Source organism: Pagrus pagrus (genome assembly GCF_965226575.1).
Source record: "Pagrus pagrus genome assembly, chromosome: 8".
NCBI classification, from domain to species: domain Eukaryota; kingdom Metazoa; phylum Chordata; class Actinopteri; order Spariformes; family Sparidae; genus Pagrus; species Pagrus pagrus.
In genome coordinates, this window is record NC_140192.1 from 26,774,548 (window position 1) to 26,796,320 (window position 21,773).

At 40.9% G+C, this 21,773-nt stretch overlaps 1 protein-coding gene across 1 annotated transcript; it reads right to left on the reverse strand.

Moving 5' to 3' along the window:
* Nucleotides 1-12,115: 12,115 nt before the first annotated feature.
* On the reverse strand, nt 12,116-14,154 carry aplnra (apelin receptor a). Its single transcript, XM_084360834.1, has one exon. It carries the CDS (start codon nt 14,003-14,005, stop codon nt 12,920-12,922), a length of 1,086 nt encoding a protein of 361 aa, XP_084216960.1. The 5' UTR covers nt 14,006-14,154; the 3' UTR covers nt 12,116-12,919.
* Between the last annotated feature and the right edge of the window lie 7,619 nt (nt 14,155-21,773).

Consider the following 21,773-nt stretch of genomic DNA (forward strand, 5'->3'; position numbering starts at 1 on the left):
TCATTCACCACTTTAACTTTACGGTCCTTCAGAACAACCTGTTATCTGAGATACACACAAACCAGGTCCGCCTCCAATCTACATTAACCGCCCCCTATAATTGACACAGAGCCAGGAAGCATCCCTGATGCACAGACGCAAAGACAATTGTGCAAGTGTGATTTAAAAAAATAGTGTAGGCTAGTTTTTGTATAATTTTTGTATATGTGGCATGTTTGACTCTCCCCATGTGTCATGTTGGTTTGCTTCTTGTCTTTATGCCCCGTGTCCTGCAGTTGGGTCCTCTTGCTAAATCTTGACAGAACATGGAGCTGTGTGAAAAGGCTCTTGCTAACCCTGAGTGAAAGTGTATTTACACATTTACACAAGTCTCAGAATCTATCAAAATAACTCTAACAATACATTTAAACTCATAGAGAAGCTGGAAAAAACCATGAAGTAATGAGGGATGAAGTCATTAATAATTAATAAGTCGTTTCTAGCTCTGTGCTCCTCAGTGGCTGAATCATAGTTAATCAGGAACCACTTCTGAAGAAACCAATAAGTGAGTTAATTCACAGGTATTTATTTACTAATCATTACCTGTTGATTCATTAATATAAAATCTCCCAGTCTGTTCTCTAGTAACTCGTCGTTATCTTGATTCACAGTCTTTCGGGCACTCCTCATCAGTGATTCAATACTCAAACAGTCCTGCATAGAGGACATGTTGATGATCAGCCTTATTAAAGTGATGCAGCGTTGTTAGTTGCAGCTCTACCTTCCAGTAACGCCTCACTAATGAGAACTCGAGTCCCGTCCCTCAGCGCCCCCACCGCCACCGTCCCTGAGGATCTTTGTTTTTCATCCTTGCCACCAGGAGGTTCACTGTTGTCATGGGATCAGCCAACTACACACTTGCACACAGAGGAACACAACATATGGGATTAAATAATAATAAGATTACTTAACAGTGTGGTTGTTTGTTGTAGATGGACATGAGTGCACATAAATTAATGCTTAAGTGCTGCTTCACCAGTCTTCTTCTAGACTATTAACGGTCTCATCTGCTTCAAAAGACTGGATGTTGATAGATTTAATATTAAATTGGTTTAACTTGCATTGCTGTTGTCTCACTACATTGTTCTTAAATATTATCTCATACATCGTGCTGCATTACACCAGACTGCAGGCCTGAATCCCCTGGTATTCTGCCCCTCTAAGGACACACAGTCAATTAGGTCCTTCCCACGCCAGCAGTCCTCACATCATTGTAGTAGCTCAGTTCAGAGCAGCAACAGAGCTGTCGAGACAAGAAGTAGAAATGAGTTCACTATCATCTGAATCAAATCCACAAATACTGGTGAACGGTGAAGACCACCAGCAGCAGCGGCAGGAGGAGGCCACTGCAGCAGAACGGCAGATGTCTTCTGTCAATCAGGATGATGGAAGTTCGGAGGCTGCAGAAAAAGAGAAGCATGCAAAGATGCAGTCTGTTTTCCAACAGGTACGTACCCAGATCAGATCACAGGTGGGCATGAAGGCCCCAAAGAACAGCATACTGGAGCTGATGCAAAGAGTCAGAGAAATGGAGACTGCACAGGTGAACGGGAAACCTGAGGGCAAAGACGTGAGCAGTGAGGGAAAGGAAGAAGCAACTGATGAGAGCAGAGATGAGATGGATCTAAAGCAAGAAGAGTTGTGTGCAATTTTTGACAAAAAGCTTGAGGCAAGTAAAAAGGCCTTAAGAGATGAGTTTCAAGTGCAGATTTCTCAGGTGCGTGCAGAAATGCAGGCCTACACTGACCAGGCTCTCAAAGACTCTGAGTGTAAAATGAACAGCAAGCAACCCCACAATCTACAGCAGCAACCAGAGAGCAGAGGCACAGACAGGAAACAGAAGCCTTCAGCACCTTCTTCACTGGCGCCCAGAAGAGGAAGAGTCCTGACCCGGACCATGACCACCATCATCCCTAAGACGTGTGCCCCCGTCATCATTGGCCCACGTGCCAAATCAGAGACACTGAGCTACTCGAAGGGCGAGAGCTCTCGACTTGTGCTGAGAGATCCAGGAAATAAGCAGAGCCCGAACTGCAAGCCTTGGCTCCCTCCTGCTTGCCCTCCACTGCATCAGCGCAAGAGACCTGTCCAGGCAAAAGCTCAAGCAGGGAACTGACTCAACCCGGCAGATAAAGGAAAAGATGATTATTTGTGCGGCTGGCCTGATTGTTGTATGATCTTAACTGTATGTGCTACTGTCCAGTTTATGTCTTGCTGAGGGTGCTGTTATCTCACTCTCAGCTGCAGCTTTCTGTATAAAGTATGTGAAAAAAATATATATATGCATAATAAAGATAAAATAATAAAGACTTTTGTGAGAGTTTGAAAAGAGGTTTCACATTCACTTCAATGCAGCCAGTAGATTTTTGGGTAAAACTTTATACTTAATTATTTTTACTTAATTTTACACTTAATAATTAATAAATGGCAAAATCATAATGAAACTTTAGTTAATAGTTATTTCACTGTTAACAAACAACATTTCTTAAGCATTTGTTTATTTTAAATTTGCAATTAATGTTTATAAACCTTTACAACTGCTTAATAAATGGTTTTCAAAGCATTTAACTGTTTGTGAAACAGTGAAATAATTATTAAATCAAGTTTAATTAACTAGAAATGTACTATTTATTAATGATGGTTATTAAAAAGTGCTACCAGCAGTTTAATATAAAATCCAATCGAATCATGAACGGTAATACACAACTTATTTAGCTTTTAAAAGCAGTGATGCAACTAAGTACTCAAGTACAATTTTGAAGTATTTGTACTTTATATTGGTGTTTCCACTTTCTGCTTCTTTATCCTTAATTTATACTACAGTGTGGAGTCAAATATTGTACTTTTTATACACTAAATGTATTTGATCATTTTAGTTACGAGTTACTTTACAGCCTGCGTGATGCAGCAGAGCCAAAATGGTGCATTTTTAAATTAATTTATTATACTGCAAGGCTGATTTCTTTTGCCCATAGTAAACAGTATACAGTATGTAATGTATTTGATTCTACAAGCTCACCAAGAGATGGCAGCAGTTCATTTCTGTGGGCTCACCAGGATCCCATCCAGATGAATAAAACCTCTGTGTCACCTTCTTTGCAGAGCGTGATGAGGCACTTTTACAACCGAATGACTGTAACTCAAGTGGAGCAACATGAATTATGGCTCAACCTTTTTCTAAATTCATGTTCAAAGTAGATACACACTATTGCTCAATGTTCAAATGTCGTGTTTCAGTTCATCAAATGCGTTGCCAAATGAACAGTAAATGTAGTTAAGACATTGACAAGGTTAGAATAGAAATATGATTTTAATCTAAATATAACAAACTCTCCTTTCATCGAAGCATATAGGCTACTGCTTTGCAGAGCTCTCAGTTCATTGAGATAATCTGATGAACTGTCACTACATGCTTCCTAAAGCACTTCCTACAGGTTGGATCGGCTTAATGAGCCCTTGCACAAAAGCTGATGCTCCAGATACTCATTAAGGTCTTTTTAATTGCTTCTTTAATCAGCACAACAGTTTTCAGCTGTGCTGACATGTTTACACAAGGTTTTTAATGATCAACTAGCCTTTTAACATGGCTGCTGAAAATGATCTCCAGTGCACCTATGTTAATATCCCTTTAGAAATCACTTATTTCCAGCAAAAATAATCATTTGCTCCTTATTTTATAATGCTTACAATTTATTTCTGATCAATTTAACGTTATCTTAATTGAATGCAATTGTGATATTGATGACTTTTCTCAATGACCCCAAACTTTTAAGTTTAGTTCAGTAGTGTACAGCCCTGATTAGTAATGATTGGAAAGTTTGTCACTGAGCAAAGTAATATCAACATTTTGATAGGACAGTGTAAAGTACCTGACTACAGGGTCTCCATTTTGAAGTAACCTCCTCCCTTGAAGTCGCAGTGTGCTGCTGCTCCCCAGTGGCCAAACAGTAGAAGACTGATCAACTCCCAAGAAACAAGATGTGTAACTATGATGAAGTCATGAAGCGGTGCATGCAGAGTGTGCTGAAAAATGTCCCCCTCTCGCTCTTTGTTTTAATTTTTTTTTAGATGTGGCTCTATAATGACAGATTCATTCCTTTTTGAAAATTCTTTGATTGAATTATTTTGTCACCATGATGCTCAGTCTACACAGTCCATTGACATAATTTGTATCTTAGAAACCCTGACAAGCACAAATCTCTCCACATGTACGGATACAGACACTGTCCATCTCTCTCCAGCAAAAGTTTTAAGCCATTTTCTAGCTTCTCATGAGGGTCAAAGGTGAGTAATTGTTAAGAAAAAAACACATCAGCAACATTTTAAAACAGACATCTGACCGTGTTTTACTCACAAATAGTACCAGCACACTTTTTATGAGTGCAGGTGTTACTTCAAGTGATGTGAACAACTGGAGTCATACTTGGTTAGAGCTGGTTTTTTCATCATTGTGCTCAAATTTCACCACCTGCCTTCGACCCTAATGAGAAAAAAATGAAAATATTTAGTATTATATAATATAATATAAATATAATGAATTGCATGGAAGGCAAGACAACTCTATTTTTTTCTTTTATTTAGAGAGGGTTCATTTCAAAGTAGTAAATTCACTGACAAAGAGGTGACATCAATGAAAATATATTGGTGGGATGCTTAAATCTGATCTGATCTTATCCTCATGAGTAATTTGCAGATCTAAAAAAGAAAAGAGGAAAGATGAGCCAGTGTTTTGACTGCTAGTCTGACAGTCTTTCTTGGAAAAGAGTGTGAGATCTGGCTCCCTCCAAAGAGCTCTGATTCCCATCTCTATGAACTTGTGCAGGAAAGGTGATGTGAACCCTGTCGTTTACCTCTGATATTTACTGTGCAGACCTGAGCACCTGAGTGCTTCCAGCAGCTGAACTGGCACTGAGACTGGCCAGTGACAGGAGATGCATTTAGTCCTGAAGCAGCCACGGGAGCCGAGTGCCTCGAGGCCGGCTCCTCCACAATGGACGGGATAGAGAGGGATGTGAAGAGGACCTTTGTGTCAAAGGGATGATGAGTCCTGAGCGACCATATCCGGAAGGGACGAGAGCCCAGCACATTCAGGTCTGGCCAAGCCACGCTGTCTTCGGAAGCAGCATCTCTCGCCTAACGATATCCAGCAGCAGCAGGGCTCATTGCTATGCACTATGCAGACGGGTCCTGTTTTTTAATTCAAATATTCAGATAGAGTCAGAAAGTTATTCTCTCAGGTTAGACCCCTTATGATGTAGCACACATGAGAAACAAAACAGTAGCATACATACAAATATGTAACACAACAGTAGCAACACAAAAAACTAAACTAAAGACAGATAGATAGATAGATAGATAGATAGATAGATAGAGCTTCTGACATATGTTTCACATATGTCAGAAGTTTAACCCCTGTCTGTACTGTATATCCTCTTATATATTTGCTCAGCTGACTAAAATCCGCTCTGTCCAATCACAGGTGGAGAGGACATGATGACCCTGAACTACAGTGAGTAAGACTGACAGGGAGGTGGAGATCCATTTGAAAGGCCTGATTTCCTAATCACCTCCTGAAATGTGCCACAACAAGATTACCATGAAAACACTGATCTCATGTAAATGCTGTTTCTCTGGGCCGTTGTTCTCAAGGCCTGGACAATTACAGGGAGAGGCCACTTCCAGGTTAAACCGATCCAAGCTGATTTCAATAGTGATCCTGCAGGCTGCTCGGTTGGTGTGTATTGGAGACTCAAGTGGCCACTTTTGTGAGGCATGATTAGACATGTAATACCCCATTATTTGTGAGGCCTTTTTGATAAGACGTGTTGTGATTTGGCTCTGTTTCCAAGGTCTGTGGAATTACATTGATGACTATCAGCAGAGATTTAAGCAAAGGGAGGGATATGAAGAGAAATGTTGAAGTGAATGCAGAAAAAAGGTTAGTTTATGTTTGTTTTTATTAACATCCAGAGGCACAAACTGCAAATAGATCACAAGAAGAGCTCTGTGGAAGGCTGGGAAACCAAAAGGTACGGATGGTGATGACATTTTGACGACTTTATAATTTTTGTATTGGTAAAAACAATTAATCAGCGTTATTTTCTTGATTAATCGTTTACTGCTCGTCAGTGGGAGGGGATGGGGGGGCAGTTTTGACGGAGGTCTCTGGACTGTTTTGGTGGATCAGAGGCTCTGCTGTCTAGACTGGTCCTGGCTCAAACCATACTGAGACCAAAGACTCAGACACTTGATGTTATTAACAGTACAGTGTGAGCTTTAATCCTCTGGACAGTTTGTCATCTCAAAGCTGTCAATCCAGGCTTAAAAGACGGTCCCTCATACAGAATCCCACCTGTTGACTTATGCTCATTTTTCTACAAGAAAACATGGTTTGTATAGGAGACGGGCATCCGGTTCAGCCTACCTAGAATTTAAAAAAAATGCAGTTGGCATTTAACCTGTATCAGACTGATACTACTTATGTAAAACTTTAACCTTAGTATAAAGCTAAAATATTTCAACCAACACAGATAATAAGGTGACAGTAGGGGAAAAGGGTTCGTCCTTAATATCACTAATAGCGGAGACACATAGACACATTGAGACAGTGCAAAAACATTTCGTGAAAAAAACATAAAATGGCTCCATACAGCTCGTCTGGTATAATCAAAGTCTCCAGAAAGAGAAATCAATTCTGGATCTTGAGGCTTTCTGGAGACTTGTAGATAATTTCATTTGTGGGTGAACTGTTCCTTTAAAGCAATGTTATGTAACTTTTTAATGGTACAGTGTCTCGTCAATTTGATTTTAAAATGCTAATGATATAATTGAATGAAAGTTGAATAATCCAAGGTTGTCACATGTAGTTTGAGTGACCCCTCCGCATGACTCCAGTCTCAGCATGTGCAGACAATTTTGACAAAAACATGAAAACTTTATTTCTTTAGAAAATTATAATTTGGAGAAAAAAACCATTCTTGCTGTATTTGTATTGTATTTTTCAAATGCTGCCAAACTCTGACTGGTGCATGGAGGGATGTGGCATCACCTTTGACCATGGGTGGATCTACCGGGGTGGCATAGGGTGGCAACTGCCCTTGGAAATATATATATATATATATATATATATATATATATATATAAAACTCTGTTATTGTGATGATACATGACTATAATAACCAGATCCTGTAAATGTGACATCTGTCTACCATACTGTCAACTTGAATATACTATCTGCATAATATATGAATCAGAAATACTTTATTTATTTCCCCGACGAGAAATTGCTTGCGTTACAGCTGCCCCCCTTTTAAAGTCAAGAATATGCAGAAAAATAGTAGTAGTAATGATGATGATGATGATGATAATAATAATAATAATAATAATAATAATAATAATAATAATAAAAACGATATATATGGTGCATATTTATAAAAGTAGTCTACTGCAACTTTACTTTTTTTTTTTTACCATGTAATGTTATTTTATACAATATCATATTTTATAATGTTCTGTCATGGAATTTATCACTTCACTGCTAAAAGTAAAGAAAGTAGGCTCACTGCCAGTTGCAGTTTCTCATCTTGATTTGCGGACTTCCTTAATTTTTTGTCTCCATGATTGTTATTATTAGTACTTAGATTATCAAAAATCACTGTATTTATAAAAACGACGTTGGTGCTTTTTATTCCCACAGATGTCACATTTACACGTCAGGATCTGGTTATCATAGACACAGATTCAATATTTAACTGTCATGTGTCATCACAGTAACAGAGTTACATACATTTGCAGCTGTAAACATTCATAAACACATTATAAAAATACATACGTTGGTTTGGTTCCTACCTGTTTATTAAACATATGAGGAGTAGTTAACGTTTATAATCATCAGAACATTACAGACGTTGTTTTTGGTTCTGTCTGTTTCTCAAATATATTCCTATGTGTGTGAATGTGTAAATGAGAGACATTAACTTATAGCACTTTGTAGAAGGAGCTTTAAAAAGTTCACTACATTGACGTCTATGTACAGTATATATGTCTATGGTCTGCCATATGTTGCCACCCCTCAAAAATTCCTGCCCCCCTCTCGCCACCCCATAAATATTTTTCTAGATCCGCCCCTGCCTTTGACCAATTGATCCCCGTTCACTTGAAACCAATGAGAAAAGTACAAAGAGAAAAAAAAACCCAAAACATAAAAAAAAAATGAAAATAACTTTTCACACTTGGGCTGTAAATGTGTTCATTTATGACGCCCACCCTAAATGTGTATTCAGGACCTTTCAAAAAATAATTTCACAAAAGGTTAGAAAAGAGAAGAAGAAGATACACACTACACCACCAAACTACACACACACTTCCACACACACACTTCCACACAGGAACAAATGCAGCCTACACTTCAACACCCTCACCCTCCTCCACCTAGTTCCTGATTTTTGGGGGTCCAGTCGACTCTGTGCTCCAGATTCACAGGTAGGACAAACAGGCAGGCAGGGGGAAGGACACCCAAAGGTCCTTTTGATCTTCCAGTCAGAGGTTTGGGGCAGATAATAAGTGATGCTCTCACCCCCTCCCCCCTCTCCCCTCCAGCTCCTCCCCCACTCTGCTCTGTGTTAAACCAACTAATGGATGGATTGTATGGAGACATGCTTCCCCTAACTGCCTCTTTTGTGATATGTTTTCCTGAACTAATGCTGTTTGTCTTGGGGTTGATTATAGGAATGGAGAGCTGAGTGTGTGTGAGTGTGTGTGTGTGTGTGTGTGTGTGTGTGTGTGTGTGTGTGTGTGTGTGTGTGTGTTGGTGTGTGTGTGTGTCTTACAGTCCAGCAACAGGTGGACGCACGCCACAGAGAAAGTGGAGTTAGCGCTGACAGCCCGTGGAATGTGTCAGATCTCTGTTTACATGTGCATATGAACACACACACACACACACACACACACACACACACACACACACACACACACACACATACACACACACACACACAGCAGAGTGCATTTGTTGCTGCCTGGGTGGGATGGAACAGCAGGGAGATCTGAGGAGAGGCGAGCAGTTGTGTTTTGGTTCAGACGTCCCATTTGGGTGTGGCGGCCCACGCTGACGACAACACTCGCAGCAGACACCTGTGTTGGCTGTGTTTCACTTACAGTTCTGACTGGAGATGCTGAGTGATGGTGCTACCACTGAGATTAAAGGATAAATCTGGTGATATCCTTGACACATCTCGTGAGAAGGGGAAATAATAATTGCAGACTGTCTGTGTTGTCAAAGTTAATATATCTTCCTCTGTGCCAGAGAGCTTTATTGTGCTGCAAAAACTATTAAAAACACATGAATGAACCACAGTGTTTCACTGGGTGACACGTCATTTTATTAGCAAGAACACACACACTGTAGTTTATTTTTAGTCCAACCCACAAAAAACATCCGGCTGCTGTAAATATGTGTTAATACGCAGCTGAAAATAGTCCCAAAAAAATACTTTAGTTACTTCTTTATATGTAAACCAGAGTGCCCAGCTGTTTCAGCAAATTATTTTTCCAGTTTTAAAAATGAGACCATATATTTGAGAATATGTTTTAAATATTAAGTATTCACTAGCAACAAATAGGTTTGTGGACTGAGAGACAGGATAGGGACATCGGAAAACAAGTGTATTCTCTGTTGGTTTTGTTCATTTTTTATTATTGTTTGAAATGTTAATAATGAAATTTAGTTTTGTTTTCCACCCACACTGGTAGCAGCACATGTTGAAATGTTAAAAACATAAAACAAAAACAGTCTCAAATTTGAATTTGATCTTGACAGGTAGTCCATAAAAATACAGCACTTCAGACCAATGACTCATAAAATGATGGCTTTGTGTTTTCATATACAACAATAACCATAGTAAGAGGAAAAGGTGTAAAGATCAAAAGCAAGTACTGCAAAAGGTGAAAATTGAAAATTAACAATAAAATATAAATTTTATGAAAATATGTACAATATGTTAAGAACCAGGGTGTAATTTGATTCATGGGAGTTCTTGTCTCCACTGTCAAACAACAACCACTGCCGAAGAAAATCTGTCTGATGAAACGTTCACGGACGAGGTAATTGTTTAAATCAGAACCCAATTAATTGCCAAGTTGGTTTTCACATACGAGGGATGTTCCTCAGTGTTTTGGTGCACAACAATAAGAATAGTAAGTAGAAAGAGAATGGCACCTTCAGTAGAGTGCATACCTCTGCCAAGGCCCAACAGCCCTTGTTTTTATTCAGTAATAGATATCAGCCACCTAAATATGCCTGAGTAGTGGCAATATTAAAGAAAGTGAGAATCCAATATTTGGATATTGGATCCAATATTTGAAATACTCAAGACAGTGATAAAAACAGACTTGTCCAAAAAAATGTTGTAAATTGTCGTAATCAAACTCCCTGTACAATGTGTAATTGTTTAAATACAGGGTGTTTTCAGTCTTGCAGCTGTTAACCAGCATGTTAATGGGAAACTTCATGCTCTACTGTCCCGATGAGGAAACACAAGCATGTTAAGGGCCCGGTGAATTACCACGGTTGAACTCCCCCTAAGAATACTGTAGGAGCAGTGTGAAGCCCACACCCAAACATCCTCACACACAAACAGGTCACGAGGGCCACACACAAACTCACACAACATTTATGTGCATTTTGGAGACAACTGTTGTTTTTGTGTTGGCGCTGCCCCCCGCGAACACTCTGGTGCTTTGGTCAGCTGGTATTCTGGGTGAGTTATCCCAAAGTGGACTTGCTGGCTAACAGCATCAGACAAGCTGTCAGCCCGGCTCATCTCAATAACAACAACAAGTCTGGCCGGCCCAGCATGCATGATTAACTCCACCCTGATTCCTCTGTCTTATTGTCAAACTCATATCTACTGTTTAAAGATGAGGGCTTTTGTTACGGCCCTGACGTTGTTTAATGATGATTTAAAAGCTTGTGTTGAAGGTTTGAGCCCCTCTGTGCTCTGTGCTCAAAGGACCTCCACTTATAAATTCTTGCAAATGGAATCTGACTCAATGAAGAATAACTGTGTGTTTAAGCAATCCCGTGGCCCTCCGTGGCCCTCACATCTATTCCAAGCTGTCAAATGGGCTCCATATTGCCAGAATGGCCAATAAGTAACATATGATCTCTCGCACACAAGCACAAGATGAATCATGAGGCGTCACGCTCGCGCCGTTTCACACATGTTGTTGCTTTAAGATGCGATGCGACTCATATCGCTGTGATTTTCCCCCTCACCTCATTCACTATTTCCGAGAAGACTTCTGCATCTGCATTCAGACGTCCCCCCCTCTCCGTCCACCCCGCCCTGCGCCAACAACAACCGCTCTAACTGCAACCTCTTGTCAGCAGGGACAAATATTGACTTGTTCGGTGGCCAGACTCCTGCCAGGATGAGAGCCCCGCTTCCCCCCCTCCGCTGCTGCCACTGCCATCTCTAAACGGTGATTATGTCCAACAGAGCTCATTACTGTCAAATCAAAGGATGCCTCAGAAGAGTCACTCGTTGGTAATGACCCTATTATTCAGGGAACATGTGGGGTTTGGTTGGCTTTACCTCCTGTAGATAGATAGACCTGTCTTGCCTTTCTGTGACATTGTTTTACATGAACTGTACTTTAAAATAGATGTAACTTCCCTATTTAATTAAAAAACACTCTGGATGGTGCTACCTGTGACCCACAGGTGTGTGTCATCAGACAGCTAAACATCTGATAGATGTCACAGCTGAGTATTGAATACACACTTTCAGGATGACGGTTACTTTGCATAATCCGGTTACAGTCTGGATACTGCCTGTGAATCAATAGAGATTAGAGATCTATTAGTTTGAAGGTGTAAACCAAATGCAGGGCAGTCATAACAAAGGTTCAGCCCTCTGGGGGTACTTAACACTGAAATAACAGGCTGGCGTAATGAAACTGATGTGAAACTACAGGTTTAATGAAAACAGTTTAAAAGACCTTCCTTTGTGCAAATGTTTAAAGTCAGTGTTAGAATTGTCTTTACTTTCTCCTCTGAACAAAAGACTCTAAGAGATCTGGTTCATAGATCTTTAATACAGTAGTTAGTTACAGTGATGTCAAAAAAAATGAAACATAATGCATCAAACTGGAACATTTATTTACAGAGTTCCTTTGTCCCCTTTAGTGCCGTGACTACACTGTGAAACCCCTCCACCCCACCCCGCCCCGTTCCTGCTCCCCAACAACATTTGTCAACTGCCATCTGCCTGTCTGCCCCCGTCTCCTCTCCACAAACTATATAATTAAGCTGCAACACCTTTTCTCCTCTTACGCCCCCCCCCCTCCTCCTGCAGACTTCTTCTACCTTCACAAACAAGCTTTAAAGAGGACACTGCTCTGTTTGATTTCCCTGCACACACATTTTCTTCAACAAGTGCTTCTAAAACAAAACAGCAACAAAAAAAAAATGCTATGGTATGAAAATACTGTACAGCTTTATGTTTCATCCAGTGTAAACAGATTTCCATGTCAATTGATTTACAGTTCCAAACGTCACATGAAAAAATGATAACTTTTACAGAGCAGGACAAAAATAAACTTTCTTTCTCTGAGAATTTGAGGAACGATGTAGCTGAGGAGCTCAGCCAGCTGGCTCCAGCTTCAAGTCCACACAACATACGGAGCATCCACCTCTGGGAGGAACATATTATGGATTTCATGACTGTGAGCAGTGACATTTCAAAGTTCATCATCTCATCTTACCAGCTTTGAACAATGGACACGTAAAGTCTTTTTTTTTTTTTCTTTTTACAAGTGTTCCAGTAGTTGGAGCTGGGACCTGCCTGCAGCCCCACACCAACTTTCCTTTTACTGTCTTTTACACCTTGGTGGCCAGAGACTGAACCTCTGACTTCTGAGTCTGGGCGCTGAGCGTGGACGACATGGAGCTCATCTGGCCGTGCATAGCCTTCTTCAGGTTGAGCAGGCACAGACACTGGGAGCGAAAGCGCAGGTCGAAGAAGGCGTACAAGAACGGGTTGAGGCAACTGTTGACGTAGGCCAGGCAGGTGGCGTAGGGGTGAGCCAGCAGCAGGAAGCGCAGGAAGCCGCAGGAGCTCGGCGCCAGGTTCAGGTAGGAGAGGGCGTCCATGCTCTTTAGGACGTGGAAGGGAGTCCAGCAGATGGCAAAGACCACCACCAGTGTGGTGATGATCTTCAGCAGACGCTTCTTCTTCTGGTCCTCCTTGCGCAGGTTGTTGAAGTGGCGTGTGACGGTGCAGCCGATGAAGCAGTAGAAGATGGTCATGGCCAGGAAAGGCAGGAGGAAACCCAAAGCAGAGGAGGAGAGGCTGAGCCCGGCAATCCAGAGGTACTCATGCCTCCTGTTCCTCGTCACCAGGCTGAAGTCCATGGCACACGTGGTCCTGTTGCTGTTTTGGTCGTTCACAGTGGTGCGGAAGAGCAGCGTGGGAATAGCCAGCAGGCCGGAGAGGAACCAAATAGCACCTAAGGAGGCCAGCATGGTGCCCCTGGAGCGCAGCCTGCTGCTGGACAGAGAGTGAACGATGGCCAGGTAGCGGTCAAAGCTGAGGCAGGTGAGGCAGAAAACACTGGCGTACATATTAACCAGAACAACATAGCTGCTGATCTTGCACAGAGCCACACCGAAGGGCCAGTGGTAGCCCAGCGCTGTGTACACAGCCCACAAAGGTAGGGTCACAACAAAGGTGAGGTCAGCAAGAGCCAGGTTCCCGATGTAGACATCTGCAGCCCGGCGTTTAGATTTGGATCTCCAGACGGTGAAGATGACCACGCCGTTCCCTGACAAGCCCAGGATGAAGATGAGCATGTAGAGCACTGGGATGAGGGAGTAAGAGGGCTCCCACTCTGAGAAGTCACAATCAGTCTCATTGTCATCATAATAGTCATAGTTATCAACATATTCCCCAGTGGTGGCCTCCATGCTGCAGTATAGAAAAAATCCTTTGTGTTCAGAAAGAGTCCTGTACAGTTCCAAGTCCTCTGAGGTGAATCAAATCAGAGAGTCACACGAGCTGGAGAGTTTCTGCTGAGTCGACCGCTGGTGGGAATTGGAGGAGTGGGCAGATTGTGTGTGAGAGTGAGTGACTGTTGGCGCTGTCTGCCTTTTTAAACTCAGCCCTCCACACCCCTCTGGTTCCCTCCCAGGACGACCCCCTCCTCCTCCTCCCCCTCCTCCCCTCCTTCTCCTTTCCCCCAGTAAAACATCTCTCAGCCCTCCCCCCTTCCACTCCTCTCTCTCACCTCTTCTGCTGGAGCCCCTCCCTCTGCCTGCAGGACGAGTACCCCCCTTTTTTGAGGCAAGACAGGTCAAATCCTTCATTACAAATAATGTGTTTTTAAATGTGTTTTGCAAAATGAATATACAACATTCATGAATCCGAGTAAAACCCAAATTCAGTAACAGCTTTGAAAGTTGTAGTCAACTCAAGATCCCACACTGAGGTCTGATTTAAGGGAACAAGTTGCATCTGATAAGAAAAATAACCAATCAGTGAATTGATCAGTCATTTTTTTATCCATTTCATCAGTTAACTTGTTTTTTGTACTAAATATCTTATAAGACTTAGTTAACAACATTGTAATCGTAATAATAATAGTAAAAGCAATGTCATCTAACAGTCGATTGAATCATTTCTGTCAATGATGTGAATAGATGACATCATGTCAGCAGTGTGGACAGACCTGTTTGTCCGGTCGCACCAGCCTGCTTCACTCTCCCTTTTTTCTTATCAAATCTTTATGTTTAAATCAGAATAAAAACTTTTTAGTGTTGTGCTAGTTTGGCAGCAAACTTGTTCAAAAAGGTGGATTTTCTCTGTGTGTGGACACGTCTGGACATCTCAGCACAGCTCGTTTTACATCACAATCGCAACTAAACCGCCGTTTAAAATGCAAATTGTCACAAACGTCACACTTAGGGAAGAGTACAGGACCGGTGTAAAAAAAATGTGTGACATTTAACTCAGAATTCTGTCTTTTCATTTCTCAGCATTCTGTATTTTTCCAGAGAATGCTGACTTTAAACTCAGATTTCTGACTTATTTGTAATAAAAGTTGATTTTTGAGTCCCATTCCCAACCCGTCACATACTGACTCTTTGGAGCGGCGACCGTCCTGACCCACAATCCCAAATGTCAAGATGATTCAAATACCAACTTTTCTTACAAATAGGACCTTTTAACTCATAATTCTGTCTCTTTTCCTCAAAATGGTGACTTTTAACTTTTAAATTTTTTTTACACTGGCCATCATCCTCTTCCATGAACTAAGTCTCTCCTTTGAGCTTAATGATAATGAAATGAACTGAAGTTTATCGAGAGCATCAGAAATATTACAAGTTTAAAATGACTTTTCCTTGAAATGACAGCATAATTAGATCGACTGCGAATTGCAAACTGTTTGAAGATTAGATTAAAAGTCAGCGGGCAGCAGCTCAGCTGAAGTGTGAATTCAATTCTCAAGTCTGGGGATTCATTTGAATGAGAAAAGGACGAGCAAACACACAAACAAAAGGAAACCTCACATTGACACCATCAATGTCTATTTCTAAACCCTTTTCATCGAGCCTTTTGGCTCAAACATGTTCATTTAACTGCTGATTGCATCAAAGCAGGAGTCAGTCCAGCAAATACATTTTCAGAGACATTAAAGGATAAGTTCACCCAAAAATTAAAATTCCCTCAGCATCTTTCCTACCCTGATGGATAATTGGGTGAAGTTTTGTAGTCCACAAAACATTTCTGGAGCTTCACAGCAAAACAGAGTTGCAGCATTCTCCCAGACAACTGAAGTAAATGGGGACTTGTTTTAAAATGTATAAAAAGACCAAAAAAAAAACAAAAAAAACAAACATAAAATGGCTCCATACAGATCGTCCGGCGTAATCCTAGTCTCAAAAATGTACTTGAAAAGATGTTATTTACATCATTTTCTGTGCACTAAAGCTTTTATCTTATTTATTTATTTAATGTTTAATTGTGGACAAGTATGCAGCATAAACTGATGTCACACATCACAGCATTTACAGCCTGAGCTGATTTGCAATGCTCAAAGAAAATAAGAACAACATGGAACACAGACTGTAACACAATACACTAAAACAGTGTAACACAAGGCGCACCAGATCATTCATGACTGCATGACTGATCCCTCTTCAAAAACTCTTCTAGTCTGAGTTTAAATTGATCCCAGTTAGGATCCAGCTGCTGTTTTAATATTTTTAAACAAGTCTACTAATTTAGTTGTTTAAGAGACGGATGAAACATTGTTTTGCTGTGAAGCTCCAGAAATGTTTTGTCGACTACGAAACTTCACCTGACTTTCCATCAGCATGGGGGTGAGAAGATAATAACCACATTTTTATTTTCGGATGAACTGTTCCTTTAAGACGGCAAATACATTTATACATGAGATTTCTTAAAACAGAAAGTATTGACCCCTGCAGCCACGAACATTTCACTTGCACTATGCCACCTGGGATAGTCTCAAAGCAACAGTTCTGTAAAATGTAACTTCACACAAACAAACATCTGCAAAACAGAAGTTTGACATATCAGCTCACAAAATATGTTATTTGTTGGACTGGAATGCGACTCCAAACCTGCTCAGATAAATTAGTGAGACACTAAACAGTGCTGAACATTATTCGCAGCAGGTTTAGTTTGGATAATCAGTCCAAAAACAGGCCTCCTAGTGGTGATAGAGCTTCTACATGAACCCTCACAGCGGATTATTACGCCGTAAGTGCACGGCTTTAAGAAATGTCTGGTGACAGGAGGGACTCTTCTGACTGGAGTGAATCAGCCTGCAGTAAGTGATTGTACTGTACATATAGAACCAGCTGATGGGAGGCTAACATGGCAAATCTTCATCTGTCTTTCAACAATAAGGAGACGTTGGTGTCCAGTTTCTTCTCTAACAAAACTCACAATAAAAAGTGATGATAGAGGTTGAAATAAAAGAAAATGCACCATGCTTACTCTGCTTGTCCTCAACCTTAGAAAAACCCACACACAAGCGCTCACACAAACACACAAACACACAAACACACACACACCAGGTGGGTCTCACCTCTACCTCCTTCCCCAGGGAGAGGATCGACCGCCTGCTGCTTGCAGGCCTGGTATCCCTTAGACAAATAAATTAGCAAATTTAAAAAATAAAGGCGAGTAGATAAGAAACAGATGGTCAGATTAGACCATCGTCCTCGATATCTTCAGAGGAGCTCCTCACTTGTTAATAGGTGCCAAGATAAAGTCCTGCTGCTGATCCTGAGGTCAGTTTTATGACGGGGGGTGGGAGGATGATTATCAGCTGGGAGTGGGGGGTTTACTTACATTACCTTCCAAATAAAATATATTTGACATTCTTTTATTTTGTACCATATTTTGATTGCCTCCTATAGCCTTGTGTCACAGGGTTTTCTCTCTCAGGCCTGGACCACACATGTGTCCCTGCAGCAGCTGTGACTGCTTTTGATCTGCTGCTGTAATGACCCTGCTGCTGCGATATGACTCCTTCTGTCTCGCTCTAACCATTAGCTTCATTTCGACTGGAGGGACATCATGGATCCCTTGGAAAAAAGCTGCTGCTATCAAATGCATCGAAACTGCTGATATTTTTTTTCACAAACAGAGGGAGGTGTGTGTGCAATTTTCCTCTGGAGTTCACTGGAGTCAGCGTCGGGAGACTTGGGGGACGTTTATAAAGGCCGCACGTCAGCTCAGGTCTGGTCCGAGGAGGAGATAAGTGATTGAAGGTGTAATCTGTGACCTGAGGTTTGTTTGAAGTGTAAAAATTGATGGCAGCACACAGATCCTCCCCCAGTTTCTTGATTTGTGGCCAATACAGCAGACCTTAGGCCTCGCAAATCATCCTGAGGCACCCAGGGACCAGGGCCACAGGTGGTCTAGGGTCAGTCAGAGACAAGGTTGATCCCTAAGTGCACGCTGTCCCTGCTGAAAACACTTCACGTGGATTAAAGGTTAAAATAATTCATGCTGGACGCTGATTTGTGCTTCCATCTAGTCAAATCTCGGAGCTAACTGCGAGCCACAGCTCACATCGGCCTGCTAAGTGCCGACTCTGCTGTGTCAGACGACGTCGCACCCCTGTGCCATGAAGCCAGTGCCACACCCTCAGATGTGCGAGGGCGCTACTCCTGCTGAGGGGTTTGCTAATTGGCAGAGCATCTTGTCAGACTGAGGGTTATCTGAGGACTCACTGCTGCTGCTCTTGTACTTCTGCATGTCTGCACTTTCAGTGTAGCAAGAAATGAAACAACACAAGTGAGCTTTAAAATCAGACCGATTCTCATAGTGTGAAATGGAAAGTTCTATAAATAACTTCCAGAGGGCATTGTGCTCTACTGTAAGTGCCTAATTAAACCCTTTAACCTCGAGGCCGGCTGTAACACAAACAGCTATCTCCCCCCACATCTGCCTACTCTTGACCGCAGCATTGGACTGAATGGAGATCTCCACCCATCATAAGAAATGTTTGTGCTGATAAGGCTCCCCTATTGTTTCATTTTTGTCGCTCTCAGCACTTTTGTCTTAATGAGCATTGCACCTGTTGTTGAAATGTCATCATGGAGCTCAAATGAGGTTAAAACAATAGATGCAAATACAGTTTTTGTCGGCTGAAGAATGAAAGAAGATGTATCTTGTTCTGAAAATGTGTTGATTTTTTTTAATGCCTGCACGTTCTCCCAGGAGTACGGTTGGGTACGTTGTTAAAGGACGACTCAAATTGTGATTTTTTTATCAATATTTCTTTTTCAATAACATCTTAAAAAAATCTAACAGCACAACATTTGTACAACCATTTTCAGCAGTAATAACTCAACATTCATGAGGAAGAAGTCTTCTTATGTCTGTCCAGTTACCCTGACAGCGTTTAATTAACAGGGTTCTTAGTTAATCCGTTCACAGCGAGATGAATGAAAACATCTAATGCATTTACAAATATGCAGGTTAATACATGTGTAGGTGTGGCAATGCATAGATAAATATGTAGATATAGTTTTTGATTTGTTTTTGTTGTTTTTATGTTTATGTAAAAATTTGAAAGAAAAAAAACACAATGCAAATGAATGTAAACGCAGAAGATACCGTATGACATATGAACTTCATGCAGTACAAGTAAAAGAAATGGTGTATCCCAATAAAATCATAATGTGTTAATAGATAACAGTCACAAAAAGTATTAAAAGCATTTTTGACTAAACAAAATATAATCTAGTACGAGAATAAGTTAAAAGACTATACAACAGAAAAAATATATAACTCGTTGCATCTGCATTTCGTTGTCTCTGTACCTGTACTGTGCACAATGACAATAAAGTTGAATCTGATCTGATCTAATCTCTGATTAAATTGTAAGTCCCATTGCATTATGGGTAATGAAAGGGGGCAGGTTTTTATAATGAATAATGCATGAAATAAAACAGAACATTTTTGAAAATTGTTAAAAATCTGTCCATTGTTAGTCCAACAATGGCATAAAAGTGCAATGCTAAATCAGTGGGGAACTTTAATGCACTAATGGATGGTTTAATTCACTGAATAACAATCTATGGTCAAATATTCATTATAGGTTAAAATATTCATCTGCAAAGTCAAATTAATATAGTGACGTAATTTCACCCAGAAATGGGAAGTAGGATCAGCAAAAATAAAAAAAAAAACATTGGTAAAGTACTTTAATTTGTGCTTCAGTACAGTACTTGAGGAAATGTACTGAGTATCTTTCCATCATGGTTTACCTCAATGGATTTTGGCCATCCATGACGTGAACATGTGCGTGCATTAAAGAAAAGTTTTCCGTGGATGGCTCGGACAGAGCGTAGTGTTTATCAGCAGCACAAGTCCTGCTGTCTGTGTCTGCGAGACAGTTGTGTTTGACATCCATATCAAAACACAAACAGTCCTGCCAGAGCCAAAAAACTACTGCAGTGTTTTCAAATCCATTATCATTGTTGCCACGAGAAACAAAATCCTGACTGTTTATTTATGACTTATCTACCTTCCTGATTGCACGTCTGCCAAGAAATAAAAAAAACCCCACACACGCACAATGAGGACAGGATTTTTATTGTGACATTTCACCTCTGCCTCGTTAGAATTTGCACCTTTTCTTAATAGTTTTAGATTCAGAATCAGATAGAATGAAGTTAAACGTGTGTCAACAACACTGTTTGACCCACATCGAGGCAGCTGTCCGGAGGTGCTCTCTGTTCGTCCATCCTTGTTGTCTCCTCACCTCCAGTAGCTTGGTCAGGAACAAGAGGGTCACAAGGTGTTTCCCCTCTCCTTTCTCAGGACCCTGGACCACCCCCATACACACCAGACTGTGTGTGTGTGTTTGTGTGAGTCAATGGACAAAACAGCATGCACCACAGGATGTGCTATAATAGGACAGTTTGTCTTCTCCAACTGAGATGCTTCTGTCAGACTTTTGTTTTATGGCCGCTTGAGATAAGTTATTTATTTAAGAGATGGCGCGATTGAATGAAAATATAAATATTTAATTTTTTGTCTTGAATTCCCAGATGGTTGTTTTTGTAGATTTGTGAAAGTAGGTCAGATTATATGAAAATATACGACATGATAATTCCTCATTTATGTTCACGTTATTATTGTAAATTGAAGCATGCAGGTGAAACGCTTTAAGATTTATGTTTCACCTGCACTCACAAGGAGGAAGGATGGAGGAAACCTTGTAGAAAAAAAGTAGGAAACAATAACACAGGATGATATAGAGAAGCGGGAGATGAGTCTAATGAAAGAGAGGATGTCAGGGACGAAATAAAGGGACAAAGGACAGGGTTGATGAGAGGGTAGTGGTGGCAGGCCGGCCAGTCCTCTCTGTGTACAGGAGTTAATGACAGGGATTAAGGAGCCGGGGGGACTGCTGGGATCTCCAGGCTCTGCTAGCCTCCAGCCCGGCCCTCCCATCATCCCAGGAGATCTGCGGGAATCTGACTCCATTTGGCCCCAAAATCTCCTGACAAAACAAAAAACCCTGTGGCTCAATTAGGAGGAAATTAGTCTCTCCTTCCACATTTTACTCTGCTGCCATAGTTTCATTGCTTCTTCTCACTTCTTAAATTGGTAGAATGAGCGTTAATATGATATTCAACGGTAGTTATCTTGGCTGAGACTACAGGTGAAAAAGTTTTTTTTCATGCACAATGTTGAGATATTGGGCTGTGTTGCTTCAATAACACATTTTCAACTAAAAAGTGATGATAGAGGTTGAAATAAAAGAAAATGCACCATGCTTACTCTGCTTGTCCCCAACCTTAGAAAAACCCACACACAAGCGCTCACACAAACACACAAACACACAAACACACACACACCAGGTGGGTCTCACCTCTACCTCCTTCCTCAGGGAGAGGATCGACCAAACATTTTCAACAACTTCAAAATTATTATTCTACTTTACTTGGTAATATCAAGGTGATCGGTTTCATAATTTCCCTTCAGTAAAGTCACTGTCAGATTTTACAGTTACGCAAATATTTAATTACAAAGCAATGTGCATATCTAAACATAAAATATCAGTGGTAATACAAAGTTTCATGGTGATATCGCTTTTTGTGAAATTTCACAATACATATCTTGAAGGGCTGTTTTCTCAGATTGAGAACTCCACTTCAGTAGCACTGACACACACCAAAGGTT

Bases quoted from the DNA above. Each gene is read 5' to 3' on its own strand.
- aplnra (XM_084360834.1), bottom strand. From the start codon at position 14,005: ATGGAGGCCACCACTGGGGAATATGTTGATAACTATGACTATTATGAT.